At 49.9% G+C, this 26780-nt stretch overlaps 1 protein-coding gene across 1 annotated transcript; it reads left to right on the top strand.

Annotated features, from left to right (window-relative positions):
* Positions 1–2534: 2534 nt before the first annotated feature.
* Positions 2535–26033, top strand: mxra5a (matrix-remodelling associated 5a). The gene is made up of 13 exons (XM_083759035.1): positions 2535–2714; positions 3898–4104; positions 4239–4368; positions 5912–6153; positions 7527–7681; positions 8280–9130; positions 9694–12883; positions 15321–15694; positions 17440–17765; positions 18426–18674; positions 19392–19730; positions 23786–24862; positions 25351–26033. The coding sequence occupies exons 2-13, from the start codon at positions 3905–3907 to the stop codon at positions 25919–25921; spliced, it is 7704 nt and encodes a 2567-aa protein (XP_083615161.1). The 5' UTR covers positions 2535–2714; positions 3898–3904; the 3' UTR covers positions 25922–26033.
* Positions 26034–26780: the final 747 nt, after the last annotated feature.

The following is a 26780-nucleotide window of genomic DNA, read 5'->3' as shown; positions in this document are numbered from 1 at the left end:
ATTGGCTGTTGCTATAGTCATGGCTGCCAGTTCCTATTGGCTGTTGGTCGTCATGGCTGCCAGTTCCTATTGGCTGTTGCTATAGTCATGGCTGCCAGTTCCTATTGGCTGTTGGTCGTCATGGCTGCCAGTTCCTATTGGCTGTTGCTAGTCATGGCTGCCAGGTCCTATTGGCTGTTGGTCGTCATGGCTGCCAGTTCCGTATTGGCTGTTGCTATAGTCATGGCTGCCAGTTCCCACCTGATGTTGTGTGGGAGTTCAGAATGCTCCAGACCGTACTGAATAACTGCTAGCTTACATAATGTCTTGAGGCTAGGACTGAAGACTGGGACATCGCTGAACCTTCCAAAGAGAATGACACCATCTCCCACCACGCAACAGCACTTTCTATACATCGTTTCCGGGCCTTTCCCCTTGGGCTTAACCTCCTTCTATAGGAGAAAGTTTCTGGATTTAATTCCCACATATCCTTTAAATAGTGTTATTTTGCGCCACCAAATATGTACAGCTCTACATTGTAGGTGAAGGCTGAATGATATAATCGCGACCTTTCTGGAAGAGGCTGTGCGGAAGGTGTGATCATCCATTGGTTGGTCTCTGTGTCAAACACTCTGATGGTGTCGTTACAGTTGTACTGGTACACATCACCCCCAAATACAAACATCTTTGCCCCAATGATGGTGGCAGAGTGACGTGATGAAACAGGAGGTGGAGTTCCTCTGGTGTCAATTAAAGACCAGACCATTGTGCTGGTGTCCAACTTGTAGATTAGTCATTAGTCCATACAGTCTGGGTCACTCCTCCATGGATAAACATGGCTATCCCCAACTTAAGACACAGGCTGAGTGGCCGTATCTCCCCTCTGGCACAGGCCCAGAGACCTGTGGTTTGAACCATGTGTTGGGCGTCGACATCAAATGCATAAAGCACGTTGCAGAGATTATAACCTGGGATATAGTCGACCCTCCCCAGAGGTACACGGTATATTCAACCAGGACGGCTGTCTGTGTGGCCCTCCTCACGCCTGGAGGGAACCTCAAGGTGGCGTTCTCCTCTTCCAGGGGTCACAGCAGGGGTCAACATCCTCCAGATCCAAAATTCCCCCAGCAACTCCACTACAATTATTTGAATACTTCGGTATTACTTTGCAGATTTGTATTTGTTATTCCAAAACATACATTAACCACTTCAGCCCTATATACATATTATAGGCCTATACTTCGGCTATTTGAAAATAGCCATGCGACATGTTGTGAGTCTGCTTGTAGATCTGCTATTTTCAAAAGATTTCTGCACATTTTTGAATACTTGACGGGACATTTCTCTGATTTCTGCGTAACGTTATAGCCTACATATTGATGCCAATACATTTGTACCCTTTACTTTTAGGATCACATTAGTAATTGTCTTGACTCTACCGGACTGCTGTTTACATTCCAGACTAATAAAGCATTCAAATAAATGAATGACTGACTGACGGACTGACGGACTGAATCAATCAATAAATCAATCAATCAATCAATCAATCAATCAATCAATCAATCAATAAATCAATCAATCAATCAATCAATCAATCACTGAAGTACATTTTGAATATCAAAGTTTTAGGTTATAGGGCCCAGCAAAATGTCCCAAAAGGGGCGTAAACATTTCTTCCAGCCCGCATCCTTGTTGTAACAGAGTCCAGTGGCGTGCACAGACATTTAGAGGGGCAGGTGCTCAAGTGAAAAAAGGGCACCTTGTGCAGCACATTTTTAGCTATTGAAAAATAGCAGATCTACAAGCTCATAGCGCGCCACCGAGTGGCGCGCTACGAGCTTGTAGGTCTGCTATTTTTCTTTAATCGAAGAACCACTGACATAGAAACATAGCTTTAGATTGTGGGGGCCTAAATAATATAGAAGCGTTTTTTTTATCAAGATTTTATCAATGTCACCGCATGGTCCACACACTACAAATTAAAGGATTTTTTTTCTTTTTTTTTTTAGAGCAAAATTGCCAAAAGGGCAGGGGGTGCTCTAGCACCCCCTAGTGTCTATCTGTGCACGCCACTGACAGAGTCTCATACTTGTACAATAGCAAAACAGTCCTGGGAGTATTCTTCTATCACTTCTCACTGGGTGTATCATTTTTTCCCACCCTGTAACTCTGTGCTGTCCTGTCATCATTCCTCCTCGGCACTTTTTGTGGCCCCTCCTGTTGCTTCAATCTACGCGCGCGCGCACACACACACACGCGCGCGCGCGCCGGCATACACCAGAACTGCTCTCATACACACATTCCGCTCCTGTCGTGGAATCTAACAGCGCACAGCCGGACAGACACACACACACACACACACATCACACGGCGTGCAGAAGAAAGCCGGCTCATTTTAATGCAGCCAAAAGGCGCACCGTTTTATTTATTTTATTTTTTATTTTCTGCGGAACCAAACTTGTTTTCTATGGAGTTTATTAAAGTGAAATCGGTTTGAGCTTTTATTGTGCAGCGGGGGTTTAACTTCTCTGTCGGCTAAAGGAGAAGAAGTGGGGAGGAAAAAAACCGTTTTTCGTTTTACTTTCCTCCCGGACAAAAGTTTATTTTCCTTTTTGGAGATCCAGCATGCGTCCTTCATCCAGTTCAGCCAGGCTATCACACTGGATATGAGGAGAGCCGCTGACTGACTCATGACTGATCGACTGACTGACTCTCACGGTTTCGAGAAATTCGAGGTAAATATACACTTCAGCTTTAACTTCAGAGTTCAAATGACGATTTCAAATAACAACTTTAAATCTCGTTGCATTGATGTAGCTATAAGCCTGATTAAACATTGATGTAGTTAAGCTAGTCTGATTAAACATTGATCGCGTAATAACTGTGCGTAAAGAGTTTATTGGATCATTGGATTTCTTCAATTTCTTCATGAGAGAAGTTAAGTTATAATTGTCTCGTTTTTTGAGGGGCTGCATGGCTACAGCAATAAATCAGTTTTTGATTTGTCTTTATCTCCAAATCTAATTTCTCCACAATAATCTATCTCTGCATGCAGCCAGAGCTGGCATGGGGAGAATTAAGGCTACTGCTTATTAACTATATCGCTGCTGTATCCTCCATCTGTTTATGAGAGTTATGGCCTGGGAGGCCAAATAAGCTCTTAATGTTCCATTTGTACACTCTTGGAGTTAAATGAACACTGAATTGTATATAGTGCAGCAGGTGAGCAGGGTTCTTCAGTGCAGGGTTTGACAACTCTTTGGATTAGCATCCATAACCTATTCTGAGGAGAACTTTAGCCAAAAATTTTATAATATCTACATTTCACTGACATCTGGTGGGGTCCTGATCTCCTGACCCACAGGCTGATCGAGAACCAAGTCTATGAGACCTCCCATGAGTGTCTGGAATAAAGCTTGGATGGGATATATCGTGAGCTCCATATTCACACAGAATAGCTCTTCTCCTGGGCCTCTGTATACCTACTTCCTTCCACAGGTGTTACTGATGATACTGATTAAGTATCCCCCCCAGGACACTTTTGAGACCCACTGACTAGCAGAGTGGAGCCAACATAATAATAATAATAATAATAATAATACATTTTATTTATAAGGCGCCTTTCAGGGCACTCAAGGTCGCCGTACAGGTTAAAAACAGTACAAAACACAGTTAAAAGCCGAACAAAACACAGCGTGCAGCAGAAGACACAGGTCACGCAGACTTGCAGAGTCATAGTGTATAGTGCACAATACAGTAGCAGCACCTAGCCGACTCTGTTTGACCATAATGGAACAGAGCCTTCATTATAGCATCATCGGCAACACCTGTGTAGGAAGTAGGGAAGGGGGGGGGGCCCGGAAGTAGTTATTCTGTGTGCATACTTATAGAGCCAATTGAATTGTGTGTCCCCTGCAGTGTGAAGATGTGTCACCCCGCAGCAGCGACGTTGACGGCGTGGGCGTTGGTTGTGATGGCGGGCGTTGCCGGGGCTGTCCCCTACTCACTCCCCTCCTGCCCCCGGTCCTGCTCTTGTCCCCAGCCCTCAGAGCTCCACTGCACCTTCCGCTCCCTCCACTCCATCCCTGCCGGCATCTCCAAACAAGTGGAGCGGATCAACCTGGGGTCGGTACTAGTGCTGCCGATGGTGGTTTCATTATAATTCGGCCACACCAATCATGTCATTATACAGCCCACGCAGGCACATTTAAAGCTGCAATCCCGCAACTTTCTTTTTTTTTGTTGTGTTGTGTTGCAAGGTTCAACGCCATCCACACGTTGACGGAGACGTCTCTGGCCGGTCTGAGACAACTGGAGCTGCTGATGATCCATGGGAACAACATCCATGAGCTGCCACACGGAGCTTTCACTGACCTCAACGCTCTACAGGTATAACTCTTAACCCATTCTGACCTGAGATCAGATTCATACGAGGTTTCCGCCGGACACACACTGGTCTGATGAACCCATTCTGACCTGAGATCAGATTCTAAAAATGTCAGTCGCTCTTTGATTTTTCAAAAATAGCAGACCTACAAGCTCGTATCGCGCCACTCGGTGGCGCGATATGAGCTTGTAGATCTGCTATTTTTAAATAGCTAAAGCATAACATGATGCTGACACCAAAATGGGTGCCCGGTCAGAATGAGTTAAGTCTCTAACCACAGAGCTTTCACCTGCAGACAGGTGAGTCTGCAGGTGAACTGGACACTAGCTGTTAGGGCAACACACACACACACACACAGGCTGGGTAGTAGAACGGTATCGACGTGCATGAAGTGATTGTGCAGTCAGTCCAAGGTGGGAATTAGACATTACCCCCAGGTGAAGGAATTTAAGTATCTCGGGGTCTTGTTCACGAGTGAGGGGGAGGACGGAGAATCGGGGCGGTATTACAGTCGCTGTACCGCACTGTTCTGACGAAAAGAGAGCTGAACCCGAAGGCAAAGCTCTCTGTCTACCGATCAATCTTCGTTCCTACTCTCACCTATATGGCCATGAAGTGTGACCGAAAGAATACGCTCGCGAATACAAGCGACCGAAATGAGTTTTCTCCCGACGGGTGGCTGCCTGGCTGGGCTGCCTGAGATGGGCTGCCTGAGATGGGCTGCCTGAGATGGCGTGAGAAGTTCAGTCACATGAGAGAGACTCGGGAGTAGAGTCACTGCTTCGTCGCCTGGAAAGGAGCCAGCTTATAGGCGGTTCGGGCATCTGGTTAGGATGCCTCTTGAGCGTCTCCCTATAGGGAGGTCCTCGACGCACGTCCCACTGGGAGGAGACCCCGGGGCAGACCAAGGCGTTTGCAGCCTGTGTGTGTGTGTGTGTGTGTTGCCCTTCACACTGCACACCAATGAACTGGACACACTGTCACACACTGCACTACGGCTGTCACGATTACACATGTCACACTAATTAACGATTTCATTGTGTTTTGGGCATTGAACATTCGAACATAATTATGAATAAAAAATACATTTATTTTTTGTCTTTTAGGCTTTACGATCAAACATTGCACAGGGAAGATATGTTATATACAAAGACCTTTCTGACATTTATTAACCCATTCTGAACGGGCACCCATTTTGGTGTCAGCATCATGTTATGCTTTAGCTATTGAAAAATAGCAGATCTACAAGCTCATATCGCGCCACCGAGTGGCGCGATACGAGCTTGTAGGTCTGCTATTTTTGAAAAATCGACATTTTTAGAATCTGATCTCAGGTCAGAATGGGTTCATCAGAACCAGTGTGTGTCCAGTGGAAACCTCGTATGAATCTGATCTCAGGTCAGAATGGGTTAATTGTATACCAAAAAAAGGTAAAATAAATAGCAGATATCTGTGTGCCGAAATGAACACACAAACTCTCACTATTTCTGTGTGTGTGTGTGTGTGTGTGTGTGCGCGCGCGCGTGCGTGCGTGATGACGACCAGATGCTGAAGATGAGCTACAACAAGCTGGCGGAGCTGGACAGAGACACTCTGCACGGCCTGTGGTCCCTGGCCCGGCTCCACCTGGACCACAACCGCCTGGAGTTCATCCACCCGGACGCCTTCCAGGGCCTGACCGCCCTGCGCCTGCTGCAGCTGGAGGGCAACCGGCTGCAGAGGCTGCACCCCGCCACCTTCTGCACCTTCTCCCTGGCGGGAGGGCACCTCCACGCCTCCACCCTCAGGTACGGTACGGGGCACGACGCCTGACCGGGGACGTCAAAGTAAAACAAGTGCCCTTTCCTAGACCACGAATGCAGCATTTACTATGGTGGAAGAAATGCAAAAAAAGCCACTCCTTTCCGTGCCAGCGTTCAGGAGAATTGCTTTTTTTTCTCCGAAGTCTCCATACATCTCCACTAGCCCATTCTGACCCGAGATCAGATTCATACGAGGTTTTCCACTGGACAACACACTGGTCTGATGAACCCATTCTGACCTGAGATCAGATTCTAAAAATGTCAGTCGTTCTTCGATAAAAAATAATAATAGCAGACCTATAAGCTCGTATCGCGCCACTCGGTGGCGCGATATGAGCTTGTAGATCTGCTATTTTTAAATAGCTAAAGCACGACATGATGCCGACACCAAAGTGGGTTCCCGTTCAGAATGGGCTAGCTAAAGAGTGCTGGGTTGCACCACGGAATTAGCTGATCTACAAGCTCTGACTGACTTCACTCCATTATTCAGACAGAAAGTCCTTCCCACGGCAGCAGTTTCTGGAATGGGCGTTGCCAATTAAAGCGGCAGTCTTCCGCGATTGGTTCACACTGGACCAATCAAAATAGACGTCGTTGTCAATGGGGGCTAACCCGGTTGATGTTCAAACAAACACGATCAACAAGCGCTACTAGCATGTAAACAAACACAGTAAAACATGTCGGAGGATGATGATGTTTCTAAAACCTGTCGTTTCTGTAAAGAAATTATTTATCATAGGGCAATTTAATAGCCAGAACGGTATATGGTCACAAGTTAGAAACGAGTTGAAACACGGCAAAAGTGATTGGCCGGAATGACACATGACGTGATGATTTGATTGGCTGAGCACGGAATGTGATGTATGATGATAAGCGCGCCCCCCACCACACACAAGTGTGATTTTCATTCAACCATATCACAATAGTATACAATATCCAAAATCACAGACAATGGATATTGATACTAGGGGATGTTCCCGATCAAGTTCTTTTGCTCCCGATTCGATCGCGGTCATTTGAAAATGTGATTTCCGATCACGTGATGGAATGGAGACAACCCTAACCCATTCTGACCGGGCACCCATTTTGGTGTCGGCATCATGTTATGCTTTAGCTATTGAAAAATAGCAGATCTACAAGCTCATATCGCGCCACCGAGTGGCGCGATACGAGCTTGTAGGTCTGCTATTTTTTTTTAAATCGAAGACACTTTTAGAATCTGATCTCAGGTCAGAATGGGTTAATAATGAAACTGTCAGGATGTAATAGACATTTTTAGAATCTGATCTCAGGTCAGAATGGGCTAACTATTAGGTGAGTCTGTACTAACGGTGACAGCCCTGTCTCCTGTTCCTCAGGCACCTGCACCTGTCGGACAACGCGCTGACCACGCTGGAGCCGGCGCTGCTGGCCTCCATGCCGCGGCTGGAGAACCTGTACCTCCACGGGAACCCGTGGACCTGCGACTGCCGCATGCGCTGGTTCCACCACTGGGACAGCGCGCTCTCCCCGGGTGAGCTTCTGCTGCAGAGTGCCACTTTTTACTGTGGTTTTATTTTTATTTGGGTTATTTTTGTGGTAGTGAATATACATGGCAGTCAGGCAGTCAGGCAGTCAGGCAGGCAGGCAGGCAGGCAGGCAGACAGACAGACAGACAGACAGACAGGTAATGCACCCTCAAACAACCCATTCTGACCTGAGATCAGATTCTATAAACGTCTTCTACATCCTGACCGTTTTCTGATAAAGCTATGTTTCTATGTCAGTGGTTCTTCGATTTTTCAAAAATAGCAGACTATTGCTATTTTTAAATAGCTAAAGCATAACATGATGCCGACACCAAAATGGGTGCCCGGTCAGAATGGGTTAATAGTATGTGTGTGCTTTCCAGCACATACTAGTAAACGGTGAAAGGGGAGCAGAGAGTTTTGCATTATTCTATTTTGAGTCATTCACCCTTCATCATTCATCCCTGTAAATGGTCGCCTTTATCAGTCAAGCATTTACAAGGAGAGCGCTCATTGACGTCATATTTTAACGTGAACCTGTGCCTCCACACTAAATAAACGATGACGTTGTGCGTTCCCGTGTATGCTTCTTCCCCTGTCCAGACGTGCTGAAGTGTAAGAAAGACAGAGCGTACCCCGGAGGTGAGCTGTGCGCCCTGTGCTCCTCTCCCAGACATCTCCGTAGCAAGGAGCTGCAGGCTGTGGTGGAGGAGAGCATGGTCTGCAGCGGCCCCGTCATCGCCAGGTCGTCGTCACGCCAGAGGACCCCCGGTCCGCTCGCCGTCGACGACACGGAGGTCCTGGCCGCGGAGGAGTTCAGGGAGCCGCTGGGCAACGTCTCCCTGGGCCTGTCCGACGAGCACGGGAACCAAGTGGACCTGGCGTGCGCCGTGGGCGAGCCCCGGGAGGAGCTCGCCAGGGTGGACTGGGAGCAGCTGGACGCCACGCGGACGCTCTCCGCCAACGCCAGCCTGTCGGTGGAGCTGGACTGCCCCGTGGACCGCGACAGCTACGAGCTGCTCTGGAGGCTCATCGCCTACTACAGCGACGTGCCCGCGCACCTGAAGCGAGACGGTGGCGCCTCGGCGCCGCGCTACAGCTACACGTACCGGCAGGACGCGGAGAGGGACGCGCTGTACTACACGGGCGTCAGGGTCACCGTGGCGGCGGCGCCGGCCTGGCTCATGCAGCCGTCCGTGGACCTGCAGCTGGACCGGGGAAGGTCCACGGGGACGAGCGCCAGGCTGGTGCTCCGCACGCGCCTCTCGCAGACCGTCCAGGCCGAGGCGGCGCGGAGGCAGCGGCGCCCGTGGGTCGCCATCGAGCCCGCGAACGCCACCACGCGGGCGGCGTCGAGCGTCGTCGTCGTGGCGGGCGGCGCCAGCCGGATGGACTGCAGGGTGCGGAGCTCCGAGCCGGCGGCCGTTCGGTGGATGTTGCCAGACGGCACCCAGGTAAGGGAATAATATGAAAATGACCATTATTGTGGCAAAAATAATGAGATTAACCCATTCTGACCTGAGATCAGATTCATACAAGGTTTTCCACTGGACACACACTGGTCTGATTAACCCATTCTGACCCGAGATCAGATTCTAAAAAAATTCAGTCGTTTTTTCAAAAAATAGCAGTCGATTTAAAAAAAAATTGCAGACCTACAAGCTCATAGCGCGCCACTCGGTGGCGCGCTATGAGCTTGTAGATCTGCTATTTTTCAATAGCTAAAGCATAACATGATGCCGACACCAAAATGGGTTCCCGTTCAGAATGGGTTATTAGATTATGTTCACGCTAATATGTTTATAAAACTTAAAATGCCACTTTTGTTTGCGTAGCAAATGTGCAGGGTTTAAGTGGTGCTGAATTTGCAGCGCGACAAAAGCGAATCAATCCTATAGTGTGTGTACTATAGGATGGAGATAGATTTAAATCTCCCATCGTGTGAGCCGTTTTGTAAAAATCACGATAAACGCTATAATAAAGGATTGTTATCCCGCCCCCCCCCCCCCACACCCAGCTGCAGGCGCCGTCCGGCGGCCCGGACGACCGGCTGACCGTGTCGGCGGACGGAACGCTGGCCATCTCGCCCGCCGGCCACGCCGACGCGGGCGTGTACTACTGCGTCGCCGCCGTGCACGGGGACCTGTCCGTGCTCCCGTTCCGCCTGGCGGTGGAGGAGTCCTCCAGCCCGCCCCCGGGGGGAGGCGACGACGAGGAGAGCTCCCCTCCTCCTCCTCCTCGGCACGTCCAGGGCTCGGTGGGGGAGCCCGTCGCGCTGCCGTGCGCGGCGTCCGGCTCGCCCGACGCCCACATCGACTGGATCCTGCCGGGCGGCGCCGTCGTGAGCTTCGTCGGGGCCAACTCCTCCTCCTCCTCCAGAGCGGTGGTGTTCTCCAACGGCACCCTGCGGATCGCGCGCGCGCAGCCGTCCGACGGCGGCTACTACAAGTGCGTGGCCGTCAACCTGCACGGCGTGGACGCGCTGGCGACCAGAGTCGCGCTGAGCAGGCGCGCGGCGGCGGCCGCGAGGCCACTGCGGACGTTCCCGGCGAGACCCCAGTCGGCCGCGGGCGTCAACACCAAGGTCAAGGTCCCCCCCGCACTGGACGCGGAAGAGGAGGCGTCCGGGGACGAGGAGGAGGAGGAGGAGGGCAGTCGGCAGAGAGGCGGGGGTCAAAGCGCCGGCGGCGGGGGGAGGGGCGGCCACCCGTCCAGGACCATGTGGCGGAGGCCGGCCGCGCCGCGCAGGCCCGCGCTGGCGCCGAACGCCAGCGACCGGAGGAACGCCGTCATCGAGACCAGGCGAAGGATCAACAACAAAATCGACCCGGCGAAGTGGGCCGACATTTTGGCCAAGATCAGAGACAAAACCGCCCAGAGCAACGCCACGGCCAGTCCGACCACCACGGAGAGGAGGAGGAAGGAGGGAGTAGCCGGGCGCCGGGCGCCGTCGAGCACCAACGCGGAGGGGTCGTCGGAGGTCGACACCACCACCGCACCGCCCGCCACGACGGAGCGCCGCGACGAGGCACCCGTGACACCTACTGACCCCGACGCCCGGCGCCCCCACGGCCGGACGCACGTGTCACGTGGGAAACAGCGGGCTCAGAGAGTACGTTTCACGGCCGACACGCGGCGTAAAGCGGCGGACGCCCGCGACACGGCCCCGGACCGGAGCGCGACGAGCGCTTCCCCTCTCTCCACATCTGTCCCCCAGAGGGCAGACGTCACCGACTGGCAGGCCAGGGTGTTCAGCACGAGCAGCAGCGCCGCGCACGACAGCTCCGCACGACAGCGTCTACACGGCGTCACAACCGCCGACGCAGTCACGACGACGACAGCCGACAGCTCTCGCACGTCCGAGCGCTCGGAGAGCTCCGTCAGCAGCTCCGGCAGACACAGAGAAGCGCCTGTCCTCCGCGGGAGCAGACTTGACCCTCCGCCGACCACAGACGAGCCGCCGGCCGCGGAGGAGAGGAGGGATGAGACCACGTTGGCCCCGCCGTCGACGACAACGCTCTCTCCCACAACTACGCCCGCTCGCAGGCCGAGCGGTAAGAAGAAGGGGAGCAGGGGAAGGGGGCCCACTCGTCCCCGAACCCCGAACTCCGGACGGAGGGGAGGAGGCAGGAGGAAGCAGAGGCCCGACAGGAGGAAGCAGAGGCCCGGCCGGTTTACTACTGCCACACCTGCAGCGGAGGCTCCCCCGGCCACCACGGCTCCCATGCGGCTAAAAATAGAACCGTGGGGAAAGGCCCCGTCGGCGGCAGCCAACGACAATAGCGCTGTTCCATTCACTGGCGGCCAAGCCACGTCACCGGGCCCGCTGAGTCACAAAGACAGCACAGTCTCCGGGCACGGCGACAAGCCCCCCGCCACCCCCTCCCCGCCCCCACCACCAGCCTCTCTCCCCCTAACAAAGCACAGCCTTCTTCTGCCTCCGGCCAAACCGCCGCTGCTCCGAAGCACGTCAGTCGCGCCGTCGTTGTTTCCGACGACCTCTCCAGGAGCGGGTCAAAGCGGGGAGACGGCTCCCGGCGCGAGCGCCGAGTCGGAAATCGGCGCGAGCTCGGGCGTTTCCACGCCGGAGGCCGCTGGCCGGAGGTTTACGAGCGCCCCTCTTCTGCCCGTTAAACCCTTAGAAGAGACACGAAGGGGAAGCGTTCCGGGAGACCTTGGACCCGCGCCACGCTCCGACGAGTCGGCCGAGAGCGCTCGGGTTCCAGTGCGAGTGCAACCAGATGTGGTTCAGAGCTACGCTCCCACTGAAGCAGCTGAAAAGGTGCCTTTCAAAGAGATGAATGTGAGGTTATTCCCCTCAGCTGCTCCCTCTGTCCAGCGTGAAATCAACCGTCCCTCCGGCACAAACTCCGAGCGCGACTGGATAACAACAACAGCAGCAGCAGCAGCAGCAGGTGGCATTTATAAGGAGGATGCTTTGGAAACCACAAAGAGGCCTGTGGTTTCTCAAAGCACTCGTCCGAGGTTGGGTGAAGAAGAGAGCACAGCTCACATTCCCTCAGACGGAGACAACCCTTTCAAAGAAGCTGCCCCGGCGTCAGTAAATCCCGTGTCGACGACACCTGCCACAGCAAAGTCGTCTCCTCTGCTCCCGTCCGAGCGGAGGACGCCGCACGCCACAGTGCCCGACAACACCACGCCCGCCGGAGCCCGAACGGGGTCCGTTATCGTCATTACCCGCGAGGGTCCCAAGTTCAACCAGATCCCAGATAGCCACAGCGAGAGAGCCCAACGCCCAGAGCAGAGAACACCCCTCTCCCCGGGCAGGGATCCCCTCGTCATCACCAGCAGCCATCCAGAGCCGGACCGCGCGAGAGCCTCGTTTCCCGCGACCCACTCGGACGGCCAAAATGTAGCTGTATTCCGTAGCACGACAAAGCCTTCCACCCCGAAACCAACCGTCACACAGGCGGTCAAACAAACAGCCCCAGTTCACGGGTCGCGCACAGACACAGCGCAACGGTCGACCCCCGCGCGGACCGACCAGTCCAGAGCGCCGCCCACTCAGGGTGTTTCCGGTGGTCGCCATCTTCCCGGTACGGCCGCCGCCTCGTCCAGGGGGAGGCCGCGGATATCGACCGTCAGCGGACGCACCGTCAGCGTGGCGGCGGAGGCGGACGCCCAGCTGCCCTGTGAAGCCGTGGGGGAGCCCATGCCCTTCCTGTCCTGGACCAAAGTCTCCACCGGTATGTACGCTACCATTCCAGAGACCTGCAAGCTCACAACGCCCCGCGCTGCGAGCTGTTGTGAGCTTGTAGATCGGCTATTTATTTTTTGCACAAAAGTTTTGAGTAAGGGGGGGATAAAGGGCAGACCAAGTACAGAGTCAAAGGTTCAAGTTTACTATGTGTTGAGGGTTTAAGTAGTTCAATGTCTGAAAATGCACTTTAACCAAAATACATTGATTTACAAAAGAATTATCATAGTGCTGCCAAGCTACCAATGAAATCTATGTTCAAGTGGTGGAAAAAGTACTCAAATGTTTTACTTATCAGTATCAATACTGCAATGTAGAAATATGCCTACTCTGTTACAAGTAAAAGCCCGTAATTCAAAATATACTTAGTATTAGTAGTATTGGCATCAAAATGTGCTTGAAGTACCAAAAGTAAAGCTACTCATTATGCAGAAGTAGTGGAGTTTGAGTACAATATTTGGATCCAAGATGTAGTGGTAGTAGTAAAAAATCACACCTGTGTGAAGTGAGGGGCGCTCACTTCATCATCATCTTACATCATCGTACATCAACTCATTCCGGCCAATCAGAATTTGCGTTGGCACGTCCTTCTCACCTTCGTCTTCGATGTCTGTGTTTACGCGAACACTCAAAATTGTCCATTCATTGTCAATGACATTTAATGTTTGTGTCGGTCGACGTTTGTGTTTTCACACACTAAAATCTGGACACAGATCGCCCCTCAAAAATACAGAAAATTGGAAAGTACAAATACCTCAAAAAGGTACTTAAGTACAATAGTTCTAAGTAGGGGGGGGTCCTGCTTCATCTCTCTCCTTGGCCTGAAAAATGTTGAAGACCCCTTCCCCTGACTTATATAAAAATATTCATCCATCTGTAGATACTATAGAACTATAATCTATGAACGATTGCTTTTGTTTCAGGAAGGTTCAGCTGATCAGTGTTTGAAGGGGGTCCTTGCTATTGATGTCTACGAGCTTGTAGATCTGCTATTTTTGAAAAGTCGTAAAAATATGGTGCAAATCTTTGAATATATATTTCCGAGCGAACATTTTTAACTAAAATATTGACTTCTGGGGGGGTCCCTGGAACTACATATTTTGAGATGGGGGTCCGTGGCGCAATAGAGAGAATTCTGGGGGTCCTTGACATGAAAAAGGTTGAGCACCACTGACATAGAAACATGGGTTGTTCAGAAAAATGTTAGGATTTAGAAGCCTTTTTTTTAATCGACCTCAGTCCAAAATGGGTTAAAACATCATGATGAAGTTTGAGTTATTAAAGCATAAACGATAGGGAGACGAACACACATGCCAGCCATGGTGAAGTATAAAAAGTAAGCAGTTATACTGTAGGCATGATGCAATAAGTTGTGATTTAATTAAAAACTGACAACATTTAATCAAGTCTCCTTCAGGGCGTGAAATACTTGTCATGCCAAACGACAACGTAGGTAGAATATTATTAAATGAAACCTTCATACACATATGTGACTGATTTCCTTCATAATTAAGCCTTTGTTAAATGAATACATTCTTTCTAGAAAAAGGCCTCAACAGGTGCGTATAGGACAAAAGTTATAAAAGTTATATCTTTGAAAATCAAAGAAAAGGACCCGCACACTGTCTGAAACTTGGCAAAGATCTTGCTCTTTTATTAAGTCTTATTAAAGAGCAACATTTTTGGCAAGTTTCCGACAGTGTTTTTATTTTCTTTGTTTTTTGAAGATACCCCTTTCTAATTAATACATTCAAAAACACATTCACGCTTAAAGGAAAGCATCTATGATGTCATTGTAGGTTCACTGTGAGTTTGTATATCTGCTTTTTGAAGATTCTTGAACAATATAAATCTTGGAATGTGGAATATTCTTTTATATATATACTGCATATATATATATCGGGAGTCGAACCCACGGCACACTGCCAGACTGGATTACCAGCCACGGTGCCTGCATGGACCGCTGAGCCACGGCCCAGGCCGGAATATTCTCTTTTTTTTTTTTAAAGGGATTGTGACATTAAAAAAAAGGTTTTGGAATTGCAATTTTCTCAATTGCACCCAAAAAACATGAACTTTTAACATTCAGTAGATTTTCTGTGATCTGGGGTTTTCTGGCTCAAACAGGTGCTCTGATTTGCCTGCAGTAAGTGACATCACTTACTGCAAATCCCATATATGTCAATGGGATTTGCCAGAAGATGTCACTGTTTCACTGTGTTGCCTGTTTTCATTGTAGCTCAAAAGGCCCAAAACACCCCAAAGAAAACTTCAGACCACAGAAAATCCACTGAATGTTCAAAGTTCAGGTTTTTTGGGTGTAATTGAGGTCATAAAACCTAAAAGAAAAAAGAAAAATAAAAATAAATGAAAATGAATGTCATAAAACCTTTAACACAAATCTATTCCACATCTGCCCTATAAAGGTGCGAGCGTCGCCCAGAACACGCGCGTCCAGAGGTTCGAGGTCCACCCCAACGGGACGCTGGTGATCCGGGCGGCGCAGCCGTTGGACCGCGGCCAGTACCTGTGCACGGTGCAGAACCAGTACGGCTCCGACAAGGCGCTGGTCACCCTGGCGGTGCTGTCCCAGCACCCGCGGGTGCTCCAGCCCCGGCACCGCGACGCCACCGTGCCCCTGGGCGGCGCCGTGGACCTGGAGTGCGCCGTCACGGGCCACCCCGCCCCCCGGGTCACGTGGGTGCTCCCCGACCGCGTCCACCTCTCCGTCAGCCCGCCCGTCATACCGCCGCACCAGCGGGTGACGCTGTTCAGCAACGGCACCCTCCGAATCACCCAGGTAAATTAAGTTTGTTTTCAATTTCAAGTTTGGATTTTATTTTTTACTTGTAAATGTAGTGGGTAGAGTGTTGGCTATAGTTTGTTTAATTTTTGAAAAGGGTTTAGTTTTCATTAGTTTTAGTTTTATTAGTGTGGTTGCCCTAATTGTCACCACCAGGCCGAAGGCATGGGGGGAGAGTATGTTTTGCACTCTGTCCGTCCGTCCGTGTGTCCGTGTGTCCGTCCGTGTGTCCGTCCGTTTGTGTATCCGTGAGCAGCTAATCTCGGCCACCGTTAACCCGGTCGATGCCAAATTTTGCACACACACTCCCTGGATGCCAACCATGAACCTCTGCCCCAAATTTTCCAGAACGGCCTGTTATAGCGCCACCAGGAGGCCGCTTTGTGCAAAACAAGTTTTTGCACAGTACACCTACAGATTTTGTCCAAACATCGCGCAAATTGGTACACAGTCTCTCTAGAGCCATTCAACGAAACCGGTCTTTCAGATTTCTCAGACTCCATCCTGATTGGTTAAGATTGGCTTCCAAAGTTCACAGGAGTGCTCAGTTTCAAACAAAATGCTGCAAATCATGAACACATCGCGTGATTACCGTGAAATTGTGCACGCACATTCCCACTAGGCCGAGGAAGAAATGCCACATGAACAATTTCAACTCAGCCTCAAGGTGGCGCTATAACTGGCCGAAAAGTGTTTTTACCTCTAACTGCACGGATCTGTGGATAACTTTGTATGCCAACTCCCTAGTTTACTTTTGTTGCCCTTTTATCCAACCACCAGATGAAGGCAAGCTGCAATGTCCTACATTCCTATCCTGGTGGAGACCTGTGCCACCAGTTGTGCCACTAGTTGTTATTGTAATATGCTGTAATATGCGGATGGACGGATATTCAAAGGGTTCAGAAAGACAGTGAGGTCCCTGTATACTACTTACAATCTAATCGCTCACAACGCGACTTTCACTATTTTTTAAGATGTTTGAAAATGTTTGAAAATATTAGAAAATATTTTTTTTCTAATTAGAAAATATTAAAATATTAGACTTATGTGGGACACATTGGCAAACGCTAGAACATGTTCGCACACAATTCAGTTTCAGTTAGCCTATTTTTTTGTACTGTACTAAGTACTATGTAACTGTACTCTTCTACCCCAGATTAGATTCATGTTGCCTGCATAAGTGCTGATTTTGTTTTGCCTGATAGCCTGCTTGCTCAGGGGATAAATTCAGGTGAAAATGTGTGTCAGATCCTGTGTCTAGGAGAGACATGACCTTTGACACCACCTAAATGTATCAATAGAAGAGCAGGGAGACAAAATACAAGCACTCCAATTGTACGCCAAAATTACATTTTATTAATTAAAAAAATAAGTGACATAGTGTCACTTTAACTGAAATGTCTTGTTTTAGTTTCAATTCTAGCTATATTTATTTCATTTATTAACCCATTTTGTGGCGGGAACCCCTTTTGGTGTTAGCATTATGTTATGCTTTAGCTGTTGAAAAATAGCAGACCTACAAGCTCATAGCGCGCCACCGAGTGGCGTGCTACGAGCTTGTAGGTCTGCTATTTTTGAAAAATCAAAGAACGACTGACACAGAAACATAGCTTTTTCAGAAAACTGTCATTTTTAGAATCTGATCTGTCACTTTAACTGAAATGTCTTGTTTTAGTTTCAATTCTAGCTATATGAATTAAATGTATTAACAATTCTAACCTTGCGAAACCCCCCCCCCCCAGGCCAGCTACGCAGACCGCGGCGTGTACAAGTGCATCGGGAGCAGCCCGGTGGGCGCCGACACCGCCTCGGTCCGCCTCCACGTCGCCGCGCCGCCGCCGGTGATCCAGCAGGCGGCGAGCGCCAACGCCACGCTCCCGGAGGGCGGCGCGGCCTACCTCCACTGCTCCGTCGCCCGGGGGACCCCCGAGCCCGCCGTCCGCTGGACCACGCCCGGCGGCCTCCAGCTGGCGCCCTCGCAGTTCGCCGGCGGCGGACGCAACAGCGTCCTGGTGTTCCCCAACGGCACGCTCTACGTGCGGGGTCTGACGGCGGCCAGCGCCGGCAGGTATGCCGTGATCGTTGTTTGTTGTTTGTCGTTTGTCGTGATAAAACCCGCAGACTCACTCTTCCCAATCGTCCGCCGTAATTCGAAGACTGGCCCTCTTCCGACTCCACTTTTAGCCCGTGGCACTTGCCCTTAGCCTTGTCGACCGACTCGACCTGGTAGGCCTATATGCAAAGGTTAGACTGTAATCTAAAATGCCAGGTTAATTTGTCGACCTGTCTGGCTTCCTATAGTCTGTAAAGTTTCAATGTACAGATTCATATTCTTTCGTATCATCATACTGTTTAGACTGATGATAGTTTCTTAGTTTACTTATGAACATAGATGACTATTTACTGTATATGCACTTGATGCGTCACCCTTACTGTAAGTCGCCCTGGAGTGTGCTAAATGCATAAATAGTAAATGTAGAGCAATAATCGTATCACAGAGATTTTACTTGATGGTGAAATTGTCCTCCGCCATACACTACTAGGATGAATTCAGTACAGATACACTCTTATCTCACTCTGCACAAATCTATTCGGCGGCAGGAGACTTGCCTGCCGGAGCCATTAGCATCTTTCCGCCGGTCATCAAATTATTGACGACTCCTTTAAGCATTCTTTTTTGATTAAACCGCAACGTGTAATCTTCGTATGGTCCCATGATCCCCTGCAGGTACGAGTGCACGGCCAGCAGCGCGCTGGCCTCCAGCAGGAGGGTGGTGACGCTGACCGTAGTGAGGGGCCCCTTGGCCCCCTCTGTGCCCGTCTCCTCCACCAAGGCCCGCATCGTGTCCTCGTCCCCCCAGAGGACAGACGTGATGTACGGGGGCACGGTGCAGCTGGACTGCCTGGCCACAGGCCAGCCGGAGCCCAGGATCATCTGGAGGACCCCCTCCAAGAAACTGGTGGACTCCCACTACAGGTGATTGAGTTGAGTTTGAGGTTGAGTTGAGTTGAGTTGAGTTGAGTTGAGTTGAGTTGAGTTGAGTTGAGTTGAGTTGAGTTGAGTTGAGTTGAGTTGAGTTGAGTTGAGTTGAGTTGAGTTGAGTTGAGTTGAGTTGAGTTGAGTTGAGTTGAGTTGAATTGCATTGCATTGCCTTGCCTTGCATTGCATTGCGTTGTTATTGTGCATTATTGTTTTCTAACTCAAAAGTAAACAAAGCCAACATACAGTATAAGTGTATACTGGATATCTGCACCTTTTAAGACCTTTAGAATACCAAATTGGCCAAATTGTCAAATATTATTACAAACTAATGTTGAAATGTTGTCTTTATTTTTATATCAAAAGTCCCCAAAGTTTCTCTAATAACAACATAAAACATGAACCTTGGTTGAAAAAAACTAAAGTTGTCCTTTAAAGGTATATTCAGTGATTTCACTTAATTCAAATATCACTTATTTTTTTGTTTTGTTGTGATAATCCTCCCTACTATAGAGTGTGCTGGCCATATAAGGAGTTCCTCCCTGTCCCCAGTTAACCCCTGGGGGTCAAAAAAAACCTTAGGTTTCGTTTTTGACTCTCTATCCTGATTGGGACGAAAGGCTGGGTCCCACAGCCAAAAACGAAACCTAAGGTTTTTTTTAGTGAAATCACTGAATATACCTTTAAGCCCACGTGCTCCTCCTCCTCCTCCAGTTTCGACCCCAGGATCAAGGTGTTCGCCAACGGCACGCTCACCGTGCGCTCCGCCACGGACGCCGACAGCGGCGACTACCTGTGCGTGGCGCGCAACAAGGTGGGCGACGACTACGTGCTGCTGCGGGCCGCCGTGCTGACGCGCGCGGCCAAGATCGAGCGGAAGCGCCCGCAGTTCCCCAGCCAGGAGGTGGCGTACGGCGGAGACCTGAAGGTGGACTGCGTGGCCTCGGGTCTGCCCGACCCCGAGATCAGCTGGGCCCTGCCGGACGGGACCATGGTCAACCCCGCCAAGCAGGAGGTCGGCGAGAGCAGGCACGGCGCCGGACGCAGCCGCAGGTACGGTCATAGTACACTGTCCTGAATGAACGTTGGGCCATGTTTAGTAGGCATGTAACGATATATACTAGGGGTGTCAAAAAAAATCGATTCGAATTAGAATCGCGATTCCCGTTATGAACGATTCAAAATCGATTCATAATTTCCAAAAATCGATTTTTTTATTATTATTTATTAAAAGATTATTATTATTATTATTTTTCTGGTTAGTTACAGGAGTTTTCACTACATGGTGTTTATAATATGAAATGTAAGCTCACCCTAACCCTCACCCTTACAGTAAACATCATGTCTTCAGTCATATCACTACATGGTGTTTATAATATGAAATGTAAGCTCACCCTAACCCTCACCCTTACAGTAAACATCATGTCTTCAGTCATTTTCAAGTTAATCACTTCAGTTGGCTGGAGTAGATTGTGACGAAATCCTATGTATTGAATCAAGAATCATTTTGAATAGAGAATAGTTTCGAATCTGGAAAAAAAAATCTTTTGAATCTTTTCTATTTTGAATCGAATCGTGACCCCAAGAATCGGAATCGAATCGAATCGTGGGACGCCCAAAGATTCACAGCCCTAATATACAGTATATCGTCAAATATACCAGCTCAGTGGCCTTGTGGTTAGAGTGTCCGCCCTGAAACTGGGAGGTCGGGGTTCGATCCCCGGCCCGGGTCATACCAAAGACTGTAAAAATGGGACCCAAACCCTGCTTGGCACTCAGCATCAAAGGGTTGGATTGGGGGGGTGAAATCTACTAATCAAATGATTCCCGAGCGCGGCACGTTGGCTGCAGCTCACCGCTCCTTGGCTGCAGCTCACCGCTCCTTGGCTGCAGCTCACCGCTCCTTGGCTGCAGCTCACCGCTCCTTGGCTGCAGTTCACCGCTCCAAGAGATGGGTCAAATGCAGAGAACAAATTTCACTGCGGTATAACGTGTGTGACAAATCGTACGACTTTGATATCGTATATCGATATATATATCGATATTAATCCCGACGATATGATTCATTGCAATAAAACAATCCAGTCTGTGACTGTGCCCAGGTGATGATGGTCGTTGATGCTCATCAAGGAAGGCAATTATGTTTCTGCACTGTCAAAAGTAATGCTACTTCTTTTGCAATGTAGTTAAAAAATCTCAGGGGGGGGGGAGATAAATTATATAAAATTTAAAAAACGGTAATTTTTCTTTAAAATATATATTAAAGACAGTCAATGCGACTTTGCCCTCAATGTCCTCAATGCCCACCTATAGAACAAACATGGGCAAATTGTACTTCTACGCCACCACTTCTGCCACCCACCTGGCAGTTGGCGTAGCGGTAGAGTGGCCCGTAGAGCAGCCCGGATGGATCCCCGGGCTCCCCCAGAGTTAGTGTCCAAGTGTCCTTGAGCAAGACTCTGAATCGCCATTGGTATATGAATGTGTGGGTGAATGTAATGCACACGTCTATGTAAAGCGCTTTTGATAAAAGCGCTATATAGAAATGCACCATACCGGTATATAAATTCCAGTGTGGAAGGCCCTGACACCATCACTTAGATAATGTGGAGCTTTAACCCATTCTGAAAGGAACCCATTTTGGTGTTAGCGTCATGTTATGCTTTAGCTATTGAAAAATAGCAGATCTACAAGCTCATAGCGCGCCACCGAGTGGCGCGCTACGAGCTTGTAGGTCTGCTATTTTTGAAAAATCGAAGAACGACTGACATTTTTTGAATCTGATCTCAGGTCAGAATGGGTTCATCAGACCAGTGTGTGTCCAGTGGAAAGCTCGTATGAATCTGATCTCAGGTCAGAATGGGTTAAAAAAAACAGGCCTGAAAATCCTGCCAGGGGGGGGGGGGGTAATTATTAGATTAAAAAAAGGTCTATGGATCTCGAATGATGAGTAAATATGCTGGCAGGTAAATAATTACTAAAAACATATCAGGCGTTCATTAATGTCAGATGTGCTTTAGTGCTTTACCCAGTTTGTTTATAACAGTATTTCTTTAACATGCCACTGTCAAATGGATGAAAGAATTAAGGCTCCAGGATGTTTTTGATCAAACTCTTCACCAGATGGAACTGTCAAGCTGCGCCGATTTATTCATAGCAAAACATTGCTGAGTGATATCTCGGCATTCCCGCTTCGATCTGGCGTTTTGCTTGCCGGTACCGTACTGTACGTCTTATGTATGAATGCTGATGAATACAGTGGGAAGCCAGAGTTATGTGTCGGTTTCTGCCTTTTCTATGCCACGTCACATGATGGATGACATTTCACTCAGTGATTCGGCCGTTAAAGGCATTCATTCACTGTGCATGTAATGTAGTGGCAGCCATTAAGAGAGCCCGTACAATTTTCCGATAGATAATTCAGAAACTATTTATATTAATTATGTTAAGCCTGGAACCAAGCCATCCAGGCTCCTGGTGAATCATGAACATATAAATCAAATAGTGCCGGCGTATATAAACTATTTTTATATACTACAGGTATATTAAAAACAGTTTCCGTGCCGGGAATGGATTACTCCAGGTTAATGTCGCTGCCATATCGGACATACCCGCCTTTTGTTTTATGTGTTTAATCCGCTGTATTGTAATAAATAAAAAGAAAATCCGTCTTCGTCGCGGAGATAGAGACTAGATGCATTCGCTTTGATGACGAAACCGGAAATCTGCTAGGGCTTCTGGGAAATTGAGGCCAATGCAAACGAATGGGGTTCAACGCCTCATGGAGGAGGCTCCCGTGCTGCGTCTTCCGGGTGTACCAAGATGGCGGGTGGTGCGGCCGTTCATAACAAACGGGGGAAGCTTTTTTCGCTCGATTTTCACGGATTAAAAGCCCAAATAATTCAGCGTATGCTCTAAAGGTAATACAACAATCTCGGCAGTGAAGGGGGGTTGATTAAAATGCGGGTTAAGCGTGTAAAACAGTCAAACTGTTAAAATTCCCCTTTTTTGTGGATTTCAAATATTGAATTGAAGACATGGCCATTATTCGCCTGGTTTTTGTTTTGAATATCTTTGAAAAATCTTGAACAGCCAACCTTCTCCTCTGGGTGTGTCCCTGGGTACAAAACATTATAAGATGGAGGGGTGTCCACGGCCAAATATATATCATTTTGGGAGTCCTTGGCATGGAAAAGTTTGAGAACCACTGATTTAGCCCTCTAAGACCCAGCGTTGCTTTTTAGCAACAATTTTATTTAATTTAATTACTATTTTTTTATTTATTTTTTCTGTTCTTTTTTCACCTAAACGTCATCAGTGATGTTCATTGCAATGCCATTTCAATGCCATTGGTCATGATATTTGCATATAAATACCCCCCACAGAGGCTGAAATTCACACAAATTAAAAATGTCTGGACTCTGTGCGATTTTGAACATTTTTTTTAACCTAAGACTTTTGACCTTTACCCTAATAAAAGTAGGTACAATAATTGTAATATATGTTTTTTTGTGATCATTAGAATGTCTAGAACATGTTTTATTCATTATTGTGAAAGATATCCCCCAAATGTAAATTATTAATTTATTATATTATTAATTATTATATAATTATTATAGATTTTCCATCAAACTTTATTTTTGTATTTTTTTAACACGTTTTAGTGTCAGTCCTAGTAGTACAAAGTAGTAGTAAGGTTGAAATCATTTTTTTGCAAGTAGAAATTAATGCGGGTGTTAGAGGGTTAGAAAGCATTTGTAGAATCGTCCTCAGGTCTTAAATGGCTTAACCCATTCTGACCGGGCACCCATTTTGGTGTTAGCATCATGTTATGCTTTACCTATTGAAAAATAGCAGATCTACAAGCTCATATCGCGCCACCGAGTGGCGCGATACGAGCTTGTAGGTCTGCTATTTTTGAAAAAAATCGAAGAACGACTGACATTTTTTAGAATCTGATCTCAGGTCAGAATGGGTTCATCAGACCAGTGTGTGTGTCCCAGTGGAAACCTCGTATGAATCTGATCTCAGGTCAGAATGGCTTAATAAAAATGTTACTGTTGAAGGGTCCTTGTCATCGTGCTGTAACAGTGTCCGCCGTCCATCAGGTACGTGGTGTTTGACAACGGCACCCTGTACTTCAACGAGGTGGGCATGCGGGAGGAGGGCGACTACACCTGCTACGCCCAGAACCAGCTGGGCAAGGACGAGATGAAGGTCAGGGTGAGGGTCCGGGCGGCGGCCACGCCGCCGCGCATCCGGGACAAGACCCCCACGGTGGTCCGGGTGCCGTACGGCGAGGCGGCGACGCTGAGCTGCGGCGCCGAGGGCGAGCCGGCGCCCGCCGTCTCCTGGACGTCCCCCACCAACCGAGCCATCCCGCCCGCCGCCGCCGCCTCCGACAAGTACCAGGTCCTCCCCGGCGGGACGCTGGTGGTCCACAGGGCGCAGCGCTTCGACGGGGGGAACTACACCTGCTCGGCCCGCAACGCCGCGGGAACGGACCGCCGGGTCATCGCCGTGGAGGTCCTGGTGACCCCGCCGACCATCGGCGGCGGCGCTCGAGGCTCACCCGGCGGCGGCGCAGACGGCGGCGTTCTCCGGGTGAGCGCGGTCAGAGACCAGCGGCTGACGGTGGACTGCGAGGCGGCGGGGAGCCCCGTGCCGCGCCTCATGTGGGTGCTGCCGGAGAACGTCATCCTGCCGGCGCCGTACTACGGCGGCCGGATGACCGTGCACCGCAACGGCACGCTGGACATCCGCGCGCCCAAGCTCGCCGACTCGGGCCGGCTGGCGTGCGTCGCCCGCAACGAGGGCGGCGAGGCCCGGCTGACGGTGCACCTGGACGTGAGGGAGGAGGAGCGGCCGGCGCGGGTCCGATGGCCGCCCGCCGCCGCGGACGTCACCCTGCCCCTGACCGTGGGGAACGCCATGGCTCTGAACTGCAGCTTCGAGGACGGCTCGGCGGCGCGCCACGTGACCTGGCTGCTGCCCAACGGAACCCCCCTGCTGAGCGGAGCCCGCCTCTCCAGGTTCTTCCACCGGCCGTCGGACGGCGCCCTGGTCATCGGCAACCCCTCGGTGGCGGAGAGCGGCGTGTACCGCTGCCTGGGGCGCGGCGCCGCGGGGCTGCTGGAGCGCCAGGTCACGCTGACCCCCGGGAGGAAGCCGCACATCAGCAACAGGTACAGTACAACAACCTACCAACGCGTGTGTGCTTACTGCTGCACAGTTAATCGGAAAAAGATCGAGATCTAGATTCGGACACCTAATTTCTAAATTTGACCAAGTGCCACATTTTGAATATAGTAATGTTCAGCAACTAAAGACCATGAATGTAGTAATGTTCAGCAACTACAGACTAAAGACCATGAATATTTTCCCTGGAACAAATGAGAATCGTGTGAGAATCGTGATCTCAATTCTTGTGGAAGAACATCGAGATTCACATTTGAGCAATAATGGTGCAGCACTGTGTGCCAATACAAAAGTATTATTAATACAAAAGTGGAAATGTGTGAGTGCTTTGTCACATTATTTGAAAGTTTGGATGTGCTACGCTGTACGTTGGGATTTTTTTTTTAATTCCTTGCTTTTGATTTGTACCGGATTCTGGGCCTCGCGCTCCACCAAGAAACCCCCATCGTTGATTCTTTTTTATCTTACTGTATAGGTACAACTCTCCCGTCAGCGTCCTGACCGGCGAGGACCTCCTGCTCCACTGCGCGCACGGCGGCGACGGCGCCGAGCCGCTCCGGCTGAGCTGGACGCTTCCCAGCGGCGTGGTCCTCGGCCGGCCCCAGCGCGCGGGCCGCTACGCCGTGCTGCCCAACGGCACGCTGTCCGTCCGCCAGGCGTCCGTGTACGACCGCGGCGCCTACACGTGCCGCGCGGCCAACGAGTACGGCGGCGCCCAGCTCTCGGTGGCCGTGGCCGTGCTCGCCTTCCCGCCGCGCATCACCAGCGGCCCCGCCGCCGTCACGTACGCCCGGCGGGGCGTGGCCGTGCAGCTGAACTGCGCGGCCACAGGCACGCCGCGGGCCGAGGTGGCGTGGGAGACGCCGGACCGGGCGCGGCTGGCCGCCTCCGGGCAGCAGCCGCGCCTCTTCGGGAACAAGTACCTCCACCCGCAGGGCTCGCTGGTCATCCAGAACCCCACGCAGCGCGACGCCGGCGTGTACCGCTGCACGGCCCGGAACGCCGTGGGCGTGGACTCCAAGTCCACGTACCTCAACGTTTTCTGAGGGCCCATTCGCCCGTCACCAAACTGTTCACCGTTCCACTCATCACCGCCCAACCACGCGCCTGGAGGAGCCGACGTGTCGAATGCAGCTACCGCGGTCTTTTACTGCCCCACATACGTGTCCAAATGATCGATGGATTGCAATGTTAACTATAACTCCACAGATGGTTCCAGCAGGTGGTTTAGCAAAACGACAGTTATAAGGTGATGGCTGTTTTAATGTTCCAGCTGTTTCTGTCCTGCCTTTGATCAGTGAACGACAGACATTGGGCGGCGCTATCAACATGAACCATGGTGTGCGTCGTTCCCTATTCTGGGCATGTCGAAATAGCCAACCGTTGAGCGAATGTACAGTAGACAATCTTCCATCTCACGATGCATTTCAAGACAATCTACAAGCTTGGAGATGGGTTTGATGTAGAGGGGGAAAAGGAGAGGGCAAAATATTTACCCTTGGGGGGGCCCCTGTCAATAACGTATATAGGGGTTTTAAAGGGTATTTCACTTGAAAACATGTCCAAAACAAATTCTTTGTGTAGCCCCGGGCGGGTTTAAGTTGCTTGATTCAATATTTAGATATTTTATCTGGAGAAAAAAAACGAATTTGGCCCAGTAGTTAAATGCCCCTTTATAGGTGAAGTGGCTATGACTGGTACATGCTTATGTTAGAGCTTTCTAACATTCTTTTCCATCTCTTCGGATGTTCAAGTGTGTCAATTTTGTTCTGTTGACCCAGACAATGTTGTCTTTTTAACTTATATGATTCAAAACAGTATTTTGATACGAAAACATTGTATGATATTGAAGAAACCGATTTCTCAGCCGGGACAAGTTCATGAGTGGAAATTGACATTGATTCA

The sequence above is a fragment of the Protomyctophum parallelum genome (genome assembly GCF_964188405.1).
Source record: "Protomyctophum parallelum genome assembly, chromosome: 23".
Taxonomy (NCBI): Eukaryota; Metazoa; Chordata; class Actinopteri; order Myctophiformes; family Myctophidae; genus Protomyctophum; species Protomyctophum parallelum.
Note: the sequence above shows the minus strand (reverse complement) of the source record. Positions and strands in the feature narration are given on the sequence as shown.

Coding starts and splice junctions, on each gene's coding strand:
- mxra5a (XM_083759035.1), top strand. CDS start 3,905: ATGTGTCACCCCGCAGCAGCGACGTTGACGGCGTGGGCGTTGGTTGTG. Junction 6,154..7,526: donor CTCCACGCCTCCACCCTCAG/GTACGGTACGGG, acceptor CCTGTTCCTCAG/GCACCTGCACCTGTCGGACA. Junction 12,884..15,320: donor CTGGACCAAAGTCTCCACCG/GTATGTACGCTA, acceptor TGCCCTATAAAG/GTGCGAGCGTCGCCCAGAAC.